At 46.0% G+C, this 15,068-nt stretch overlaps 9 protein-coding genes across 9 annotated transcripts; 6 read left to right on the top strand and 3 right to left on the bottom strand.

Annotated features, from left to right (window-relative positions):
* Positions 1 to 256: 256 nt before the first annotated feature.
* Positions 257 to 4,276, top strand: J056_002192 (Structural maintenance of chromosomes protein 2; the record flags this gene model as incomplete). The annotated part of the gene is made up of 9 exons (XM_009268056.1): positions 257 to 281; positions 335 to 418; positions 464 to 672; positions 720 to 2,072; positions 2,118 to 3,730; positions 3,781 to 3,886; positions 3,937 to 4,004; positions 4,060 to 4,123; positions 4,178 to 4,276. The coding sequence occupies 9 exons, from the start codon at positions 257 to 259 to the stop codon at positions 4,274 to 4,276; spliced, it is 3,621 nt and encodes a 1,206-aa protein (XP_009266331.1).
* Positions 4,277 to 4,854: 578 nt separating this feature from the next.
* Positions 4,855 to 6,452, top strand: J056_002191 (L-ornithine 5-monooxygenase; the record flags this gene model as incomplete). Its single annotated transcript, XM_009268055.1, has 3 exons — positions 4,855 to 5,078; positions 5,144 to 5,675; positions 5,721 to 6,452. 3 exons carry the CDS (start codon positions 4,855 to 4,857, stop codon positions 6,450 to 6,452), a joined length of 1,488 nt encoding a protein of 495 aa, XP_009266330.1.
* Positions 6,453 to 6,571: 119 nt separating this feature from the next.
* Positions 6,572 to 9,052, top strand: J056_002190 (uncharacterized protein; the record flags this gene model as incomplete). Its single annotated transcript, XM_009268054.1, has 3 exons — positions 6,572 to 6,827; positions 6,878 to 6,945; positions 6,995 to 9,052. The coding sequence occupies 3 exons, from the start codon at positions 6,572 to 6,574 to the stop codon at positions 9,050 to 9,052; spliced, it is 2,382 nt and encodes a 793-aa protein (XP_009266329.1).
* A 157-nt stretch (positions 9,053 to 9,209) lies between these two features.
* On the top strand, positions 9,210 to 9,710 carry J056_002189 (uncharacterized protein; the record flags this gene model as incomplete). Its single annotated transcript, XM_009268053.1, has 1 exon — positions 9,210 to 9,710. One exon carries the CDS (start codon positions 9,210 to 9,212, stop codon positions 9,708 to 9,710), a length of 501 nt encoding a protein of 166 aa, XP_009266328.1.
* Positions 9,711 to 9,900: 190 nt separating this feature from the next.
* On the bottom strand, positions 9,901 to 10,275 carry J056_002188 (UPF0041 protein C.11; the record flags this gene model as incomplete). The annotated part of the gene is made up of 1 exon (XM_009268052.1): positions 9,901 to 10,275. One exon carries the CDS (start codon positions 10,273 to 10,275, stop codon positions 9,901 to 9,903), a length of 375 nt encoding a protein of 124 aa, XP_009266327.1.
* Positions 10,276 to 10,536: 261 nt separating this feature from the next.
* On the top strand, positions 10,537 to 11,536 carry J056_002187 (WHI2-like protein P4H10.16c; the record flags this gene model as incomplete). The annotated part of the gene is made up of 2 exons (XM_009268051.1): positions 10,537 to 10,758; positions 10,811 to 11,536. 2 exons carry the CDS (start codon positions 10,537 to 10,539, stop codon positions 11,534 to 11,536), a joined length of 948 nt encoding a protein of 315 aa, XP_009266326.1.
* Positions 11,537 to 11,648: 112 nt separating this feature from the next.
* Positions 11,649 to 12,266, bottom strand: J056_002186 (Translation machinery-associated protein 22; the record flags this gene model as incomplete). The annotated part of the gene is made up of 1 exon (XM_009268050.1): positions 11,649 to 12,266. One exon carries the CDS (start codon positions 12,264 to 12,266, stop codon positions 11,649 to 11,651), a length of 618 nt encoding a protein of 205 aa, XP_009266325.1.
* A 56-nt stretch (positions 12,267 to 12,322) lies between these two features.
* J056_002185 (NADH-ubiquinone oxidoreductase 9.5 kDa subunit) lies at positions 12,323 to 12,666 on the bottom strand (the record flags this gene model as incomplete). The annotated part of the gene is made up of 3 exons (XM_009268049.1): positions 12,323 to 12,381; positions 12,434 to 12,578; positions 12,631 to 12,666. 3 exons carry the CDS (start codon positions 12,664 to 12,666, stop codon positions 12,323 to 12,325), a joined length of 240 nt encoding a protein of 79 aa, XP_009266324.1.
* Positions 12,667 to 12,710: 44 nt separating this feature from the next.
* Positions 12,711 to 14,999, top strand: J056_002184 (Saccharopine dehydrogenase [NADP(+), L-glutamate-forming]; the record flags this gene model as incomplete). Its single annotated transcript, XM_009268048.1, has 2 exons — positions 12,711 to 12,747; positions 12,796 to 14,999. 2 exons carry the CDS (start codon positions 12,711 to 12,713, stop codon positions 14,997 to 14,999), a joined length of 2,241 nt encoding a protein of 746 aa, XP_009266323.1.
* Between the last annotated feature and the right edge of the window lie 69 nt (positions 15,000 to 15,068).

Here is a 15,068-nt window from a genome sequence, read left to right as displayed (position 1 = left end):
TCAATTCGGTAATTTCTTGAAAATTATTGGGTATTTTAGGCGTGGGATTGCTATCATGGGTACATCATTACACCTCCGCTGCTCTCTACCTCCCAACACTAGAACTGCAGCCGCATCTAAACAACCCAGAAAAGATAGGAATGTGACTGACATCTCTGAAATATTATTATTTACTGAAGCATTATATAGAACAAATTGATCTCTGTTTTTCCTTCAAAAAACGCGTGTTGGCTTCTTGTGTACTGACAATCATAATATGCGTGTGGAGGAGCTTATTATTGGTGAGATTTGATTGGATAATCGCTCTAGTGTTAGCTGAGATATACCTATGCAGAGGGCTTCAAGAGTTTTGTCAATCGTACAGTTATAAGTGGTTGGGATAGCTCATTCAACGCGATAACAGGATTGAATGGATCTGGTGGGTGATTAGGTTGTAATGTAAACATCTAACAAATCCTTCAAGGAAAATCAAACATCCTTGACGCCATCTGTTTCGTACTCGGCTTGACAAATCTACAGACAGTCAGAGCCAGCAACCTCCAAGATCTCATTTACAAGCGAGGCCAAGCGGGTATCACCAAAGCAAGCGTTACGATAGTTTTCGATAACTCAGACAAAAGTAAGAGCCCCGTTGGTTATGAAGCTGCTTCGTCTATCAGCGTGACGCGACAAGTGAGTTCATTTTTACGCGTTTTGCGATAAATTGACGCGATTTATAGATCGCTATGGGCGGTATATCTAAATACCTCATCAATGGCCACAAATCTCATCTCAATTCTGTCCACTCTCTCTTCCAATCCGTGCAACTCAACATCAACAACCCCAACTTCCTTATTATGCAGGGTAAAATTACCAAGGTGCTCAACATGAAGCCAGAGGAAATTCTTTCTATGGTGGAGGAAGCTGCCGGTACGCGTATGTATGAGGATAGGAAGGAGAAAGCATACAAGACCATGGAGAAGAAACAAAGGAAGGTCGCTGAGATTGAATCTCAACTCAAGGAGGAGATCATCCCTCGTTTGGATAAGCTGCGTTCTGAAAAGTCAGCCTACTTGTCTTACCAGAAAGCTTCTGCTGAGTTGGAACGCCTGGATAGACTGGTTGTTGCGCATGATTGGTGCTACCACCAGAAATCAGTCACCAATGCTGATGCTGATGTTAAAAGAGTCAAGGACTCAAATGAGCAGTTAAAAAGAGATATTGAGCAATGGAAAAGAGACAAAACCATGTATGAGGATAAGATTAAGGACATCAGGGAAGCTCAGCAGAAGGAGCTAGCTAAGGATGGAAAGCTCGCTGAACTAGACAAGCTTGTAAAGCAGCTGTCTACCGAACTGGTCAAGTCTCGTGCCCAAGCTGATATAAAGAGGGAAAATATCATTGAAGAAAAAAAGAATATGGAGGGACTACTAAAATCCGTTGAGTCGTCAGAAAAAACTTACAAAGATAAAGAAAAGACAACCAGGTCCACCACCGACAAATTCAAGGTTGTCGATGAATCCTACCAAAGTTCAGTTGACGCCTTAGCTAAAGCTGAAGAACTCCTTCAGACACTGCAAACCGGTCTGGCTTCATCGTCAAAGGACGACACTGGTGCTGGTGGTTTCTTGGGTCAGATGCAAGAAGCCAAGTCTAGAGCAACTCAAGGTGCGACAGAATACCAGCAATCTCAAGTTAAGAAGGATCACTTGAAGAAGGAAATCAAAGACAAAGAGAGGCGAGTCAAAGACACTACATCTGATTCTGAGGAGCTCTCAAAACAAATAACTAGAGTTAAGAGTGCCTTCGAGAAACTTGTCAACGAGCTAAATAGTCTTGACTGGGATGAGGAAAAGATACAATCCCTTCAATCTGAAGAGAAGGAGCAAGCTAAGAACGTCAATGGTCTTGCAGAGCAGTGTGAGCGTCTCAAGGGTTCAATGTCAGCATTAGACTTCTCATACAGCAATCCATATCCGAACTTTGATCGCTCAAAGGTGCACGGCTTGGTGGCCAATCTGATAGACTTGGATTCCAAGAACACACAATTTGCAACGGCGTTGGAAGTATGTGCTGGTGGACGTTTATACAATGTGAGTTTTATCAAAATCCAACTACCTAAACTTAACTACATGCAGGTCGTCGTAGAAGATGAGAAGGTGTCAACAGCTTTGCTTGAAAAAGGACAACTTCGTAAGCGTGTCACGATTATCCCGCTTAACAAAATCAAGCCGTCAACAATGTCAGCAGAGAAGCTGTCAACAGCTGAAAAGCTTGCTCCAGGGAAAGTACACTCTGCCATCTCCTTGGTAGGTTCTGAGCCAGAAGTTGCTACTGCGATGATGTATGTCTTCGGTGAAGCTTTGGTGTGCGCAGATGCAGAGACAGCTCAGAAAGTTACCTTCCATCCAAATGTCAAATCAAGGAGTGTGACATTGAAGGGCGATGTCTACGATCCCTCAGGTGTGCTCAGTGGTGGTAGCGCCCCATCCGGATCAGGTATCCTAGTCAGAGCTCAGACATTGAGGGATGCAAACATCAAACTGAGGGATGCTCAGAGTGTGCTTAAGGGTATCAGGGATGAGATTGGCAAGTTGTCGAGCGAGCAGAGTCGCAACACAAAGTTGAAACGTGAACACGATCTCAAGAAGCATGAGCTGGAGCTGTTGGAGGAACAGCTAAATGGAAGCAGCTCTACTAGACTTCAAAATGATCTTGAAGAGTTGAGGAAGTCATTGGAGGATGCTGAAGTTACAGCCAAAAAGGCCAAGGAGAGAGAGTCACAGGCCACAAAGGACTGTGACAAGCTGGAGAGAGAAATGGAAGAGTTCAAGAATGATAGAGGGGGTAAGCTGGAAGAGCTGAAGGCGGACGTAGCAAAGCGTCGTAAGAATGTGCAAAAACAATCGACCTCTATCAAAGGCCAGCAAAAGGAGGTGCAAACTGCACAGCTAGAACTTGAGCAGCTGGGTGTAGATAGAGATGGCTGTATGGATGAGCATAAAGAGGCAGTTGAAGGTTTAGCTAGTGCAGAAGCTGAGTTGAAGGTGTTTGACGATGAAATCAACAAAAAGCAGAAACAGCATGACCAGACTGAAGCCAAACTTAATAAAGAGAAGAATCAACTAGACACCTACAAAGATGAGCTAATTGCTTTAGAAGTATCGCTCTCCACGATGAAATCTAACATCCAGTCCGGCACGCAATCGCTTAAAACGGTCGATAAGGAGGTAGCCAATGCCAAGGAAGCATCCAAGAAACATGCAGCTCTTCTCAAAGCACTTGATAAATCCTACGATTGGATATCGGACGAGCAGGATGAATTCGGAAGGGAGGGCTCAGTGTACGACTTTCACAAAATCAACATTCAGCAAGCGTCTAAACAACGGAATGAGCTGACTGAGTCTCAAAAGTCGCAAAAGAACAAAATTAACGGTAAAGTTATGACTATGATCGATACCGTCGAAAAGAGAGAACAGGCGCTCAAGACAATGATGGAGACCATCCTCGGTGATAAGGAAAAGATTGAAGATACTATTCATGAGTTGGATCACTACAAGAAGGAAGCTCTGCAGTCTACTTGGAAGATTGTGAATAAGGACTTTGGTGAAATTTTTGCCGAACTCTTGCCAGGAAACTTTGCAAAGTTGCAGCCACCTGAAGGTAAAGAACTCACGCAAGGATTGGAAGTCAAGGTCAGACTTGGTCAGATATGGAAGCAGTCGCTGACTGAATTGTCGGGTGGTCAGAGGTAGGCAATATCATGCATATCTGAAGGGTCTTCTCTAACTATCTCAACAGATCTCTGATTGCTCTCTCTCTCATTATGAGCTTGTTGCAGTTCCGTCCTGCACCGATGTACATTCTAGATGAGATCGATGCAGCGCTCGATTTGTCGCACACGCAGGTGTGTTCATAACAATTGAGTGGTGACTTGGGCTAATGTAGATGTTTTAGCACATTGGTCATCTATTTAGAAACAGATTCAGAGGCTCGCAATTCATCGTCGTCTCTCTTAAAGAAGGGTAAGGACGTTCATATGATATTTTCCGCCCACCATCTAACCGACTGAACGCACAGACTATTCTCCAACGCCAATGTTATATTTAGAGCTAGATTCAGGGACGGAACATCTTTGATTGAAGTGGGTGTATTTTCTTATATGGTGCTTCAGGCGATACTGACTTTGGGGTCTTAGCGGACTGAAACGAGAATGACCGGAAATGCACCAAGAAGGAGCCTTGCTGTCTCTGCAGGTGCAACAACAGGTAAACGTAGTAGAGGAGCTAGAGCTTAGACTTGGCGGTGTTTTTTAGATGTACTTATATCAATGTATTCATGTAGCTATATAATCACTTCAAATTTGAACTGTCAGATGGTGTGACTTCGGAGAACCCTTTAATATAATCTTGTTTTATGCGAAAAAGCCTGCCGCGCTCCGATTATATAACAGAATATGAGAGGGCTAATGTACTTAATTTATGCGCAAACACAGTAAATTAGCGAGTTCAGGTACGATCTAAGTGATTATTATCTTATCTCGAAAGACGGATAAGAGATCAGACATGCTTATCAGATCACAGAACTTGCATTTTCCTGGAAGGACAAACTTTAGTCGGTAAATTTGCCCATAGACCGAAAAGGCCGATAGGGTATTCCAATGCCAGGCACCAGATGGATAAAAAAAATCTGATCGTGATTAGATTGATAATTTCTTGATATTGATCCTTATCCTAGGACATTTTATAAAGATGTAAGTAGGCGTATGTATCATCAAGTATACCTAAATGCTTACGATCTTCTAGATTGTGTAAGTATTGCTCGCAGTTCCTGCTCTCATAAAGAAGAAGTCAGCGTTGACGAAGACGACAGACGATGTTTGCACAACCTCCAAGCGGCTTGACCACACCACCTAACAGCGTTCCCTCTACGCCTATTCCAAGCATTGAGCGCTTCCCTCGCGTCGAGGATGACAGCTTATATGATTTGATTGGAGTCGGTCTGGGTCCGACACATCTCGCACTCGCTATCGCACATGAAGAGAGCAGCAGCGAAAGTGAAAAATGTCTCTTTATGGAAGTTAAGGATGAATTCAGCTGGTGAGTTCTGCGGAATAATTTTTATCTGATCAGATAAGATAAAGTTGTCTGACACCGAAAAATAGGCATGCTCCACTTTTATTACCTGCATCTAGGATGCAAATTAGCTTTCTAAAGGATCTCGCAACATTCCGTAACCCTGCTTCAACTTACACCTTCGTCAACTACCTTCACTCTCATGGTATTGATCGTTTAGCCGGTTTCTCGAATATCGGATGCTGGACGCCGTCTCGTACTGAATGGGCAGCATACCTTACTTGGGCTGCTGAAAGGTTGAGTGACGTGGTCGAATACTCCACTCGCGTTCTCAATGTCGAGCCAGTCATTGAGGACACTAAGGTGCACAAACTTCGTGTCACGTCGGTACACTATCCTACTGAGACTATCCACGTAAGATACACGCGAAACATCTCTGTCGGAGTAGGCGCTATACCTAAGATTCCACAAGTCTTCTCCACTGCTGAAAAAGCAAACAATGCGATAACTCACACATGTCAATACCTTCCTACACTCAGATACTTGTTTGGTCACCATGAAGAGAACACAGAGTTTAATGGCAGCTTTGCAGTTATTGGTGGAGGACAGTCCTCAGCAGAGGTGGGTTGATTTTCTGAAGTAAACATTGACTGACAAAATTGGCAGGTATACAACGACCTCATCAATCGCTATCCAAATGCCAACGTCGATCTTATCTACAGAGCCTCGGCACTCGTCCCAGCTGATGACAGTCCGTTCGTCAATGCTAGAGCTTTCGATCCAGCTTCGACGGATGAGTTCAACAGACTCACTCCACAAGCCAGGATGGAGCGCTTAGAAGAGTTTAAGAGGGCCAATTACTCGTGTGTTGCACCGGAGCTTCTCGAAGGGCTCTACAAGCTTCTTTACAAGCAGCGGGTGAAGGAGGACATAGCCAGAGATGCAGGACTGCCCATCCCAGCAGCGCAATACAACATCAAGTCAAACAGCAAAGTGACAGCCGTTAAGCTCAACGGTAAGCGTACGATACTTGACATACAATCTACGCTGGACTTTAACGACCGTGAAAATCTTGAGACACCAGTATCAAAAGAGTATGATGCCGTCTTTTTAGGAACTGGATATGAGCGTCCACCAACGCAGCTGGAGTTTTTGCGAGACGTGTCGCCATACCTACCTAAACTGAAGACAGCTCTGTCTGTAGCGCAACTCGAGCCCAGCGCTAAGGTGCCACCATTGGTTGAGCGTAATTACTACGTTGCGCCGGAGAGTGAGGAAGTGTTTAAACCACGCGTGTTCTGTCTTGGTCAGAATGAACAGTCTCACGGACTCTCAGACAGTCTTCTCTCTGTAGGCGCTGTGAGAGCGGGAGAGGTGTTTTCAGCGCTATCAAAATAAATAACGAGACCAAAAAATGACGAATAATAAATGCTTTATTTGGATGGAACAGTCCTGACTTTGTATTTCTATCCCTTTTCAATTTCAAATTAGACGCCTCTTCCTTCAAGTCGAGCATTATGATTAGCAGAGCGGCGAGAGTGAGCAGAGTAGCTCGCAGTGGAGCGCTCAGTGGAGTACTTAGAGCCACCGTATCTCAGATGCGCATTGGCACACCTGGCGCTATGCCTGCTGCTGCCACCCCATCACATATACTCAGATGGGCTTCTTCTGCGCCAACATCAAACCAACCACCGCCAGAAGCTGTAGAGTTGACTGATATCGATCTAGCCAGATTGCGCAAACAGCGCAACATCGGTATATCCGCTCACATTGGTGGGTTGCCTTGGTTGTCTTCTCGCTCCATTTGCTCAAATGGATTACAGATTCTGGAAAAACAACACTCACAGAGCGCGTGCTTTACTACACTGGCAGAGTAAAGGATATCCACGAGGTGCGTCTGCTTGCGCCAGATAAGGCCCACCTAATCGCACACCATTCAGGTCAGAGGAAGAGACGGCGTTGGTGCCAAAATGGATCATATGGAGCTGGAACGAGAGAAGGGAATTACTATTCAATCGGCTGCCACATTCTGTGATTGGGAAGCTACTCCACCCGCTCTTGAAAGATCTCTTACTGGTGAAAAAGACGGTATGGGCGAGGGAGGCGAGAAGGAGCGCTACGCTATTAATATCATTGATACGCCCGGACACGTCGATTTCACTATAGAGGTTGAAAGAGCATTACGAGTACTCGATGGCGCAGTATTGGTTCTGTGTGCAGTCTCAGGTGTCCAATCGCAGACTATCACCGTCGACAGACAGATGAAGCGCTACAATGTCCCTCGTGTCTGTTTTATCAACAAGATGGACAGAGCAGGAGCGAATCCATGGAGAGTGATTGACCAAATCAGACAGAAACTCAGATTGAACGCTGCAGCTGTGCAGGTACCAATTGGAGCAGAGGACAATCTGAGAGGAGTTGTTGATCTTGTGAGATGGAAGGCTATCTACAACCACGGATACAAGGGTGTGGATGTCGTCGAGACTGATGAGATCCCAGCTGATCTCAAGCAGTTCGCCGAGCAAAAGAGACAAGAACTCGTTGAGCAAATTTGTGACGCAGACGAGGTTCTTGGAGACAAACTCATTATGGAGGAGCCTATCAGTAACCACGACCTCGCTGCTGGTATACGTAGAGCGGCAATCACGCGTAAATTCACACCCGTATATGTCGGCAGTGCATTCAAGAACGTAGGTGTTCAGCCTGTGCTTGACGGTGTCTGTGCATACCTGCCCGATCCATCCGAGGTCGCTGTCGAAGCGACTGATACTAAGCTGCCAGTCAACAGTCCACCCGTCCAAGTCATACCAGCATCTGACGTTGCACTCGTCGGTCTCGCTTTCAAGCTCGAAGAAGGCAGATTCGGTCAATTGACATATATGAGAGTCTACCAGGGTGTCTTGAAGAGAGGCGGCGTCATCTTCAATGCTCGCACGGGCAAGAAGGTTAAAGTACCAAGGCTGGTGAGAATGCATAGTAACGATATGGAGGATGTCGACTCAATCGGTGCTGGTGAAATTTGCGCTATGTTCGGTGTAGAGTGTAGCTCAGGTGACACTTTCACTGATGGCACTACTTCATACACAATGACCAACATGTTCGTACCAGATCCTGTCGTGTCGTTGTCCATCAAACCAAGTGGACAGGAGACGCCAAATTTCAGTAAGGCTTTAAACAGATTCCAGAAGGAGGATCCGACATTTAGAGTGCACGTTGATAGCGAGTCGCAAGAGACAATTATCAGCGGAATGGGTGAGCTACACTTGGATATTTATGTCGAAAGAATGAGAAGAGAGTACAGAGTCGACTGCCAAGTGGGTAAACCTCAGGTAGCATTCAGGGAGACCATCACGCAGTCATCAGAGTTCGCATACACGCACAAGAAACAATCGGGTGGTGCTGGACAATTCGGTAAGATGATTGGTAGGTTAGAGCCAATGAGTGTGGATGAGAATGGCAAAGACGTTGGATTTGAGAATAGAGTTACTGGTGGTAACATACCTAACAACTACATGCCTTCAATTGAGAAGGGATTCCACGACGCTCTGGCTAAAGGTGCATTATCTGGACATAACACGACAGGAGTGAAGATGATTGTCGAAGATGGTGCTCACCATCCTGTGGATTCGTCTGAAATGGCATTCAGGATCACCTCAGCTGGAGCGTTCAGAGACGCGTTCCATAAAGCATCACCAGTGATTCTTGAGCCGATCATGAAGGTGGAGATAGTAGCTCCAATAGAGTTCCAAGGATCGGTTATTGGCGGGATCAATCAAAGAAGAGGTACTATCATAGACACAGAGATTAGAGATGAAGAATTTACACTCATCTGTGAAGTAGCTCTGAACGATATGTTTGGGTACTCGTCGAATATCAGAGGTCTCACTCAAGGCAAAGGGGAGTTCTCAATGGAGTACAAGGACCACCAGCCAGTCTTACCAAACATCCAAATGAAGATGGTTGAAGATTATAGGAAGAAGCAAGCAGAGAAGAAGTAGAATATAGAATTGTAATTTTAACATGAAAAAGCACCACTCTTAGACGTATTCGATGTTTTGAATTGAATTGATTTCTGCCTCTGATCCATGACATAAGTAGCCACTCAGGCACTCATTCTTTCAACTTGTTCGCCACCTTAGTTGAACAGTTTCCACAATGGAGCAAATAAACAAAATTAGAAGTGACACGATGCAGCGCTCGCACTCTAACGCGCTAGACTCGCAGCGTTTTCAAGTAGATTGCCACGGTGCGGGTAGTTTGCACAAAGCCAAGAAGATAGTAGACGATGCGCTTCTGCGATATCAGTGCGTCGACATCAAGCTACCACTAGGAAGCAGGCCTGTAGTGGTAGGTGAGGAGGGCGAAGGCGTGCCCGTTGTCGAGGATGTGAATATGGAGAAAGCGATATGCGACTATCTCAATGAGCTAGGAGTGGATTACACGGTGGATGATAACGTCGCTGGGTGCATTGAGATACGCAGAGTTACTAGAATACCTCCCGCTTTGATCACCGACGTCGCCCAGATGACTCTCGAGCAGGCTAAAGAGGTGGTAGTAGAGACGGCGCATAAGTTCCCAGAGAGGGACCTTAGATTGCTGACGGGTATCGTGCCCAGTCGGCAAATGAAAGACGTCAGCAATCACCTTGCAGTTTAGCTGGAGGAGTGGTTGAAGGATATCGGAGCATCACCGTCGCAAGATCCCAGCCATCCGGGGGCGTTGATTGTGAAAGCGGAGGAGGTAAATTAGCGTGCAAGTGCAAGTACAAGTGCAAGTACAAGTTAGAGCACGAGTAAGAATAAGGAATCAGAATATCCATGCATTGTCAATTATCCATTACGTCTATCTATTTACCGGCATTGGCAGCGTCTGCACCAAGCGAAGCTTTCTCAGCCAACCTACCCTCTCTTCCGCCCAAGTACCAGTAATTGGAGAATCTAAGGGCTTGGACAGACTGGGTTACTGCGTTTGTAGCGTGACAAGCGAGAAGCAAGTAATTGCGTGGGTTTACTCTCCACGCGAATCTGGAGAAAGTTGTAGAGTAAACAACCATCGTGGCTGTCATGGTGCCAGAAATGATTTCCTCATCCTTTCGTAAGTCGGCTAGAGCAGCTAATGGCAATCCCCAATTGGCTACTGGACCCCAGAAATGGGTGGAGAAGAAGTACTCCCTCGCTGCGGGAGATTTGGCCCAGCTAGCGAATCTGCTGAAGGTGGACATTGTACGTGTGGCTGTTGAAGGTGTGTTAATGGGGCTAGATGGCTGAGTGATTCTACCGACGGGTTTATTGGTCACGGGTGTTTGGCTGCAAGAAGGTGGAAATGTGCAAGTTATATTGAAACATAGAACGAGTCTAAGCATTCTTATCCCTCATATATCTCGCATCTCTCATCTACAGCGCTCATCTCATCTCTTATCCCCTCTTAACCCCAACCACCACGACCACAACACACGACACCCACGACACCCACAATCTCCACAATGGATACAGGAAATGGCGTTGATCTCAGCTCGCAGCTGGTCATGAAATTAAATTTAGATCTCAGAGGACACTCATTCGTCGTCGAGCGCGATCAGCTGATGAATATGCCTGAATCGGTGCTGCTATGTCTATTCCCGAATGGGTTGGTACTATCGAAGCCACCTAACACGTCTACTTCTGAGGAGGATGAGAGTGTAGAGGATGACATATACTATGTGGATGTGAGTGTGCAGTAGAGCAAGGCATATCACACCACTCACACAACCTACACAGTTCGATCCTGAGTGCTTCAGATACGTAATCGATTTCTTCAAACAAGCAGCGACAGATTTCTACGGCACAGCCACAAGTCCCGGCACAATACAGTATCATCAGTCGTTAATCACACCCTCGCCCAACGGGACATACGACACGCAATGGGCATACGAACTCGCTAACAATCCCCTTCTCACTAAGCAGGCTGTCATAGTTTTGAGGGAGGAGCTCGAGTATTTTGTCATTCCGCAGCGCGATTCCCCCGCGCGGACACTGGAGAATGGTACACCGAATGAGGCGCTATTCAAATTAAAGTTGGATGCTGGGCACAGTTTGCACCAGAGGCAGAAGATATTCACTGCGTTGCAGCGTAATGTGAACAAGGAGAATAACGTAGCGGAGCAACATCTTATTGATATGTTGTGCATGTCGGGTTTTAGCAGAGACGATAAATGGGGGTACAGAGCGCTGGAGCCGGCGAGATGTTGCATTACGTCCATCGCTCTCGTCTTGCTCAACACTGGTATCATTGCGGGGCCGGATAAAGAGGCGAAAATCGATAACAACCAGATGATGACGGCGCAGAAACTTCTCCTATTTTGGCGTAAACCAGCTAGGAAATGCTGGTGGGATGGAATCGATATTGATCTCAGCAGGGGTGAGGAGGATGATGATAAAGAGTCGCAGAATAAAGTCAAGGTTTGGTCGAGAAGAACGTGGACGCTTGAGACAAGCATATTTTAGGTGTACGCGAATACACTCAACATAAAGATACCAAAAAGAAGATAAAAGCCACGACAAAAGGAAGAAATTAAGACAAGTAGTGCATCTATCTTTTGATACATAAACAGATAATTTATTCTTGCTGCTGCTGATCCTCCTCGGTGTTTTTCTTCTTCTTCTTATCCTCTTTGACGACTTTAACTTTCTCGGGTAGAGTACTGAGTACTTTCTGACGAGCGTGGAGCATATCCTCGACTTCATCGGTGACGTCGCCCTGTACAACGATTTCATCTTTGCCTTGAGGGTTCTTAGTGACGCTCGAACCAGTAGCGAACTTTTGAGCTAGCAGTTTGGCAGCGGGTTTAAGGTCAACGTTGAAAGCATCTAGGTTTTGTATGTGGGTGGTAACCTTGCGTTTAGTTCTCTCTTCACGGATGATAGTGATCTTGGAGGATTTCTTTTGTTCAATTTCTTTGAGAGCCTTCTTCTCGGCTCTGGCTTCGTTCTTTGCGACGTCTTGTTCGAGCTTCTGCTCAGCCTCGAGGGATAGAGAGCCCATCTTTTCTTTCAGGGCATCTGCGGAGTAGAGGTCGGCGTAGACATCAGGGTGCTCATCCTCCAACCACTGCTTGCAACGCTTAAAAGAGTTTGAGAATTCGCAGTACTCGACAGGGAACTGGCAAATACCACAGTAAAAAACGTGAACTGGCTGGGGTGCCTGTGAGGTGGAAGGAGAAGCTAAATCAGTCATGATGGATGGGTCTAAGGATGAAATTGAAATGAATTTATCGTAGATAGTACAAGAATTTACTGGTTATCCTGGCTATCCTCAAAACCAGCAACCAACCTTCTCTCACGGTTTGGGACTGTGTGTGTGTGTGAGTTAATGGGTATATTCAGGTGTACAATAACACCCACGGGGATATGAAGTTGGCAAGCGATCAGCAGGCTTCCAGTTGAAGAAAGATTTGCGTATTTCAGGGACAACTAAAACCATTACTGGGCCAGCTAAACCAATCCCAAATGACCACAAGTAGACTGGTTGCTCATGTGCCATACGATGCTGATAATTGAGTTAATTAGAATTGATCTGATTGGTTGGATATATTTCTCACTAAAAATCTAAATGGTCTAAACACTGTTGATGACATGATTGTTTTTATTTAAGAAAGATCCTTCCTCCCTTACGTCCATCATGTCTTCTCCATTGAGTCATCCTGCAATTGATAATAGTGTGTGGATATTTACACCAATAATAACCCTCTAATACCCACCCACAGACAACTGGTTCCACGAGATATCCCCTCAATGGCCAGGTCAAGCACTCTCCCTTAAAGTAAATAAAATTCTGCACGTTGAGAAGTCCCAATTCCAAGATGTTTTGGTTTTTGAATCTCAATCCTACGGCAATGTTCTTGTCCTCGACGGTGCTGTTCAATGCACTGAGCGTGACGAATTTTCATATCAAGAGATGATCACCCATCTCCCAATGGCCTCACATCCAAACCCACAGAGAGTTTTGGTTATTGGTGGTGGTGATGGTGGTGTTCTCCGTGAAGTCGTCAAACATCCTCAAGTGCAGGAGGCTGTTTTATGCGACATCGACGAAGCTGTCCCGAGAGTTTCAAAGGCTTATCTCCCACACATGGCTCAAGCTTTAAACCACGAAAAGGTCACCGTCTTTATCGGCGATGGCTTCAAATTCCTCCAGGATAAGAAGAATTACTTTGATGTGATCATCACCGATTCCTCCGACCCTGAAGGTCCTGCTGCTGCTTTATTTGAGAAGGCCTTCTTTGAACTCCTCAAGAATGCCCTTAGAGAAGGTGGTCACATTTCCACTCAGGGTGAATGTATCTGGTTACACCTTCCTCTCATTAAATCTCTTAGACTCGCTACAAGAGAACTTTTCGCAACTGCTGAGTACGCTTATACTACCATCCCCACCTACCCATCTGGTCAGATTGGTTTCATCGTCTGCTCAAAGGATGGCTCTCGTAACCTCCGCAAGCCATTGAGAGAGGTGCCTGACTGCAAGTACTACAACTCAAAGATCCACCAGTGCGCTTTCCAATTGCCTCAGTTTGCTGATTCTGCACTCAACGACAGTCGTTACGTAGCTCCAAATGTCGCTAAAGCTGAGGGTGAGGCTAAAAAGGTTCTTCTCCTTGGTTCTGGTTTCGTTGCTCTCCCAGCCGTTGAGTATTTACTCCGCGATGCACGTAACCACCTCACTATCGGTTGTCGTACCTTGCAAACTGCACAACAGATGGCTATCGGTTTAGACAGAGCTACTGCTGTTTCTATTGACGTGGGTAATGAGAAAGCACTCGATGAGCTCGTTGCGCAATTTGACGTTGTCGTCTCACTTATCCCATACACTTTCCACGCCAATGTCATCAAATCTGCCATCAAGGGCAAGACACATGTTGTCACTACCTCCTACGTTAGCCCCGCCATGAAGGAACTCGAGGGTGATGCTAAGAAGGCCGGTATTACAGTTATGAATGAGATTGGTCTCGATCCCGGTCTCGATCATCTTTACGCTGTAAAGATGTTCGATGAGGTACATGCACATGGTGGTAAGATAGACACATTCCTGTCGTACTGTGGAGGTTTGCCTGCACCGGAATCTGCCGACAATCCACTCGGTTACAAGTTCAGCTGGTCTAGCAGAGGAGTATTGTTAGCTCTCCGCAACACAGCCAAGTTCTACCATGAGGGTGCTGCTAAAGAGGTAGCTGGACCTGAGTTGATGGCTACTGCACAACCATACTACATTTCTCCTGCCTTCGCATTCGTCGCTTACCCTAACCGTGACTCGACGCCATTCCGCGATTTCTACAGTATCCCTGAATGTAACAATCTCGTCAGGGGTACATTGCGCTACCAGGGATTCCCAGAGTTCATCAATGCTTTAGTCAAGTTAGGATTTTTGGATGACTCACCAAGGGAATATGCTGGAGTGAGTGCGCCATGGAACACAGTAACCGCAAAGGCATTGGGAGTGTCAGATGATTCAGAAGACACACTCTGTCGCGCTATCGTTGATAAGGTCGGATTCCCAAGCAAGAGCGAGGAAGAACGTATCCTCTCAGGATTGCGCTGGATAGGTCTCTTCAGTACGGAGATGACCACACCACGTGGCAACCTCCTCGACACACTGTGCGCAACGCTCGAAAAGAAGATGCAATACGAGCAGGGTGAGAGAGATATGGTTATGCTCCAGCATAAATTCGGTATCGTTTGGGCTGATGGACGTAAGGAGACACGCACTTCTACCCTCCTCGATTACGGTACGCCAGGCGGTTACACTGCTATGGCAAAGCTCGTTGGTGTGCCTTGCGGTGTGGCCACGCAGCTTGTCCTCGATGGCACCCTCAAGGATAGAGGTATCGTCGCACCTTACTCAGCTCATATCAACAAACCTATTATGGAGAAGCTTGAGTTGGAGGGAATTAAGTTGGTTGAGAGGACTGTATAGAGTGGTTTGTTTAGTTTACGTGTTGCGTATTTGATATTTTTTATTGCTTTACTTTGCTTTACTTTGCTC

Source organism: Wallemia ichthyophaga (assembly GCF_000400465.1).
Source record: "Wallemia ichthyophaga EXF-994 unplaced genomic scaffold scaffold2, whole genome shotgun sequence".
NCBI lineage: Eukaryota > Fungi > Basidiomycota > Wallemiomycetes > Wallemiales > Wallemiaceae > Wallemia > Wallemia ichthyophaga.
Note: the sequence above shows the minus strand (reverse complement) of the source record. Positions and strands in the feature narration are given on the sequence as shown.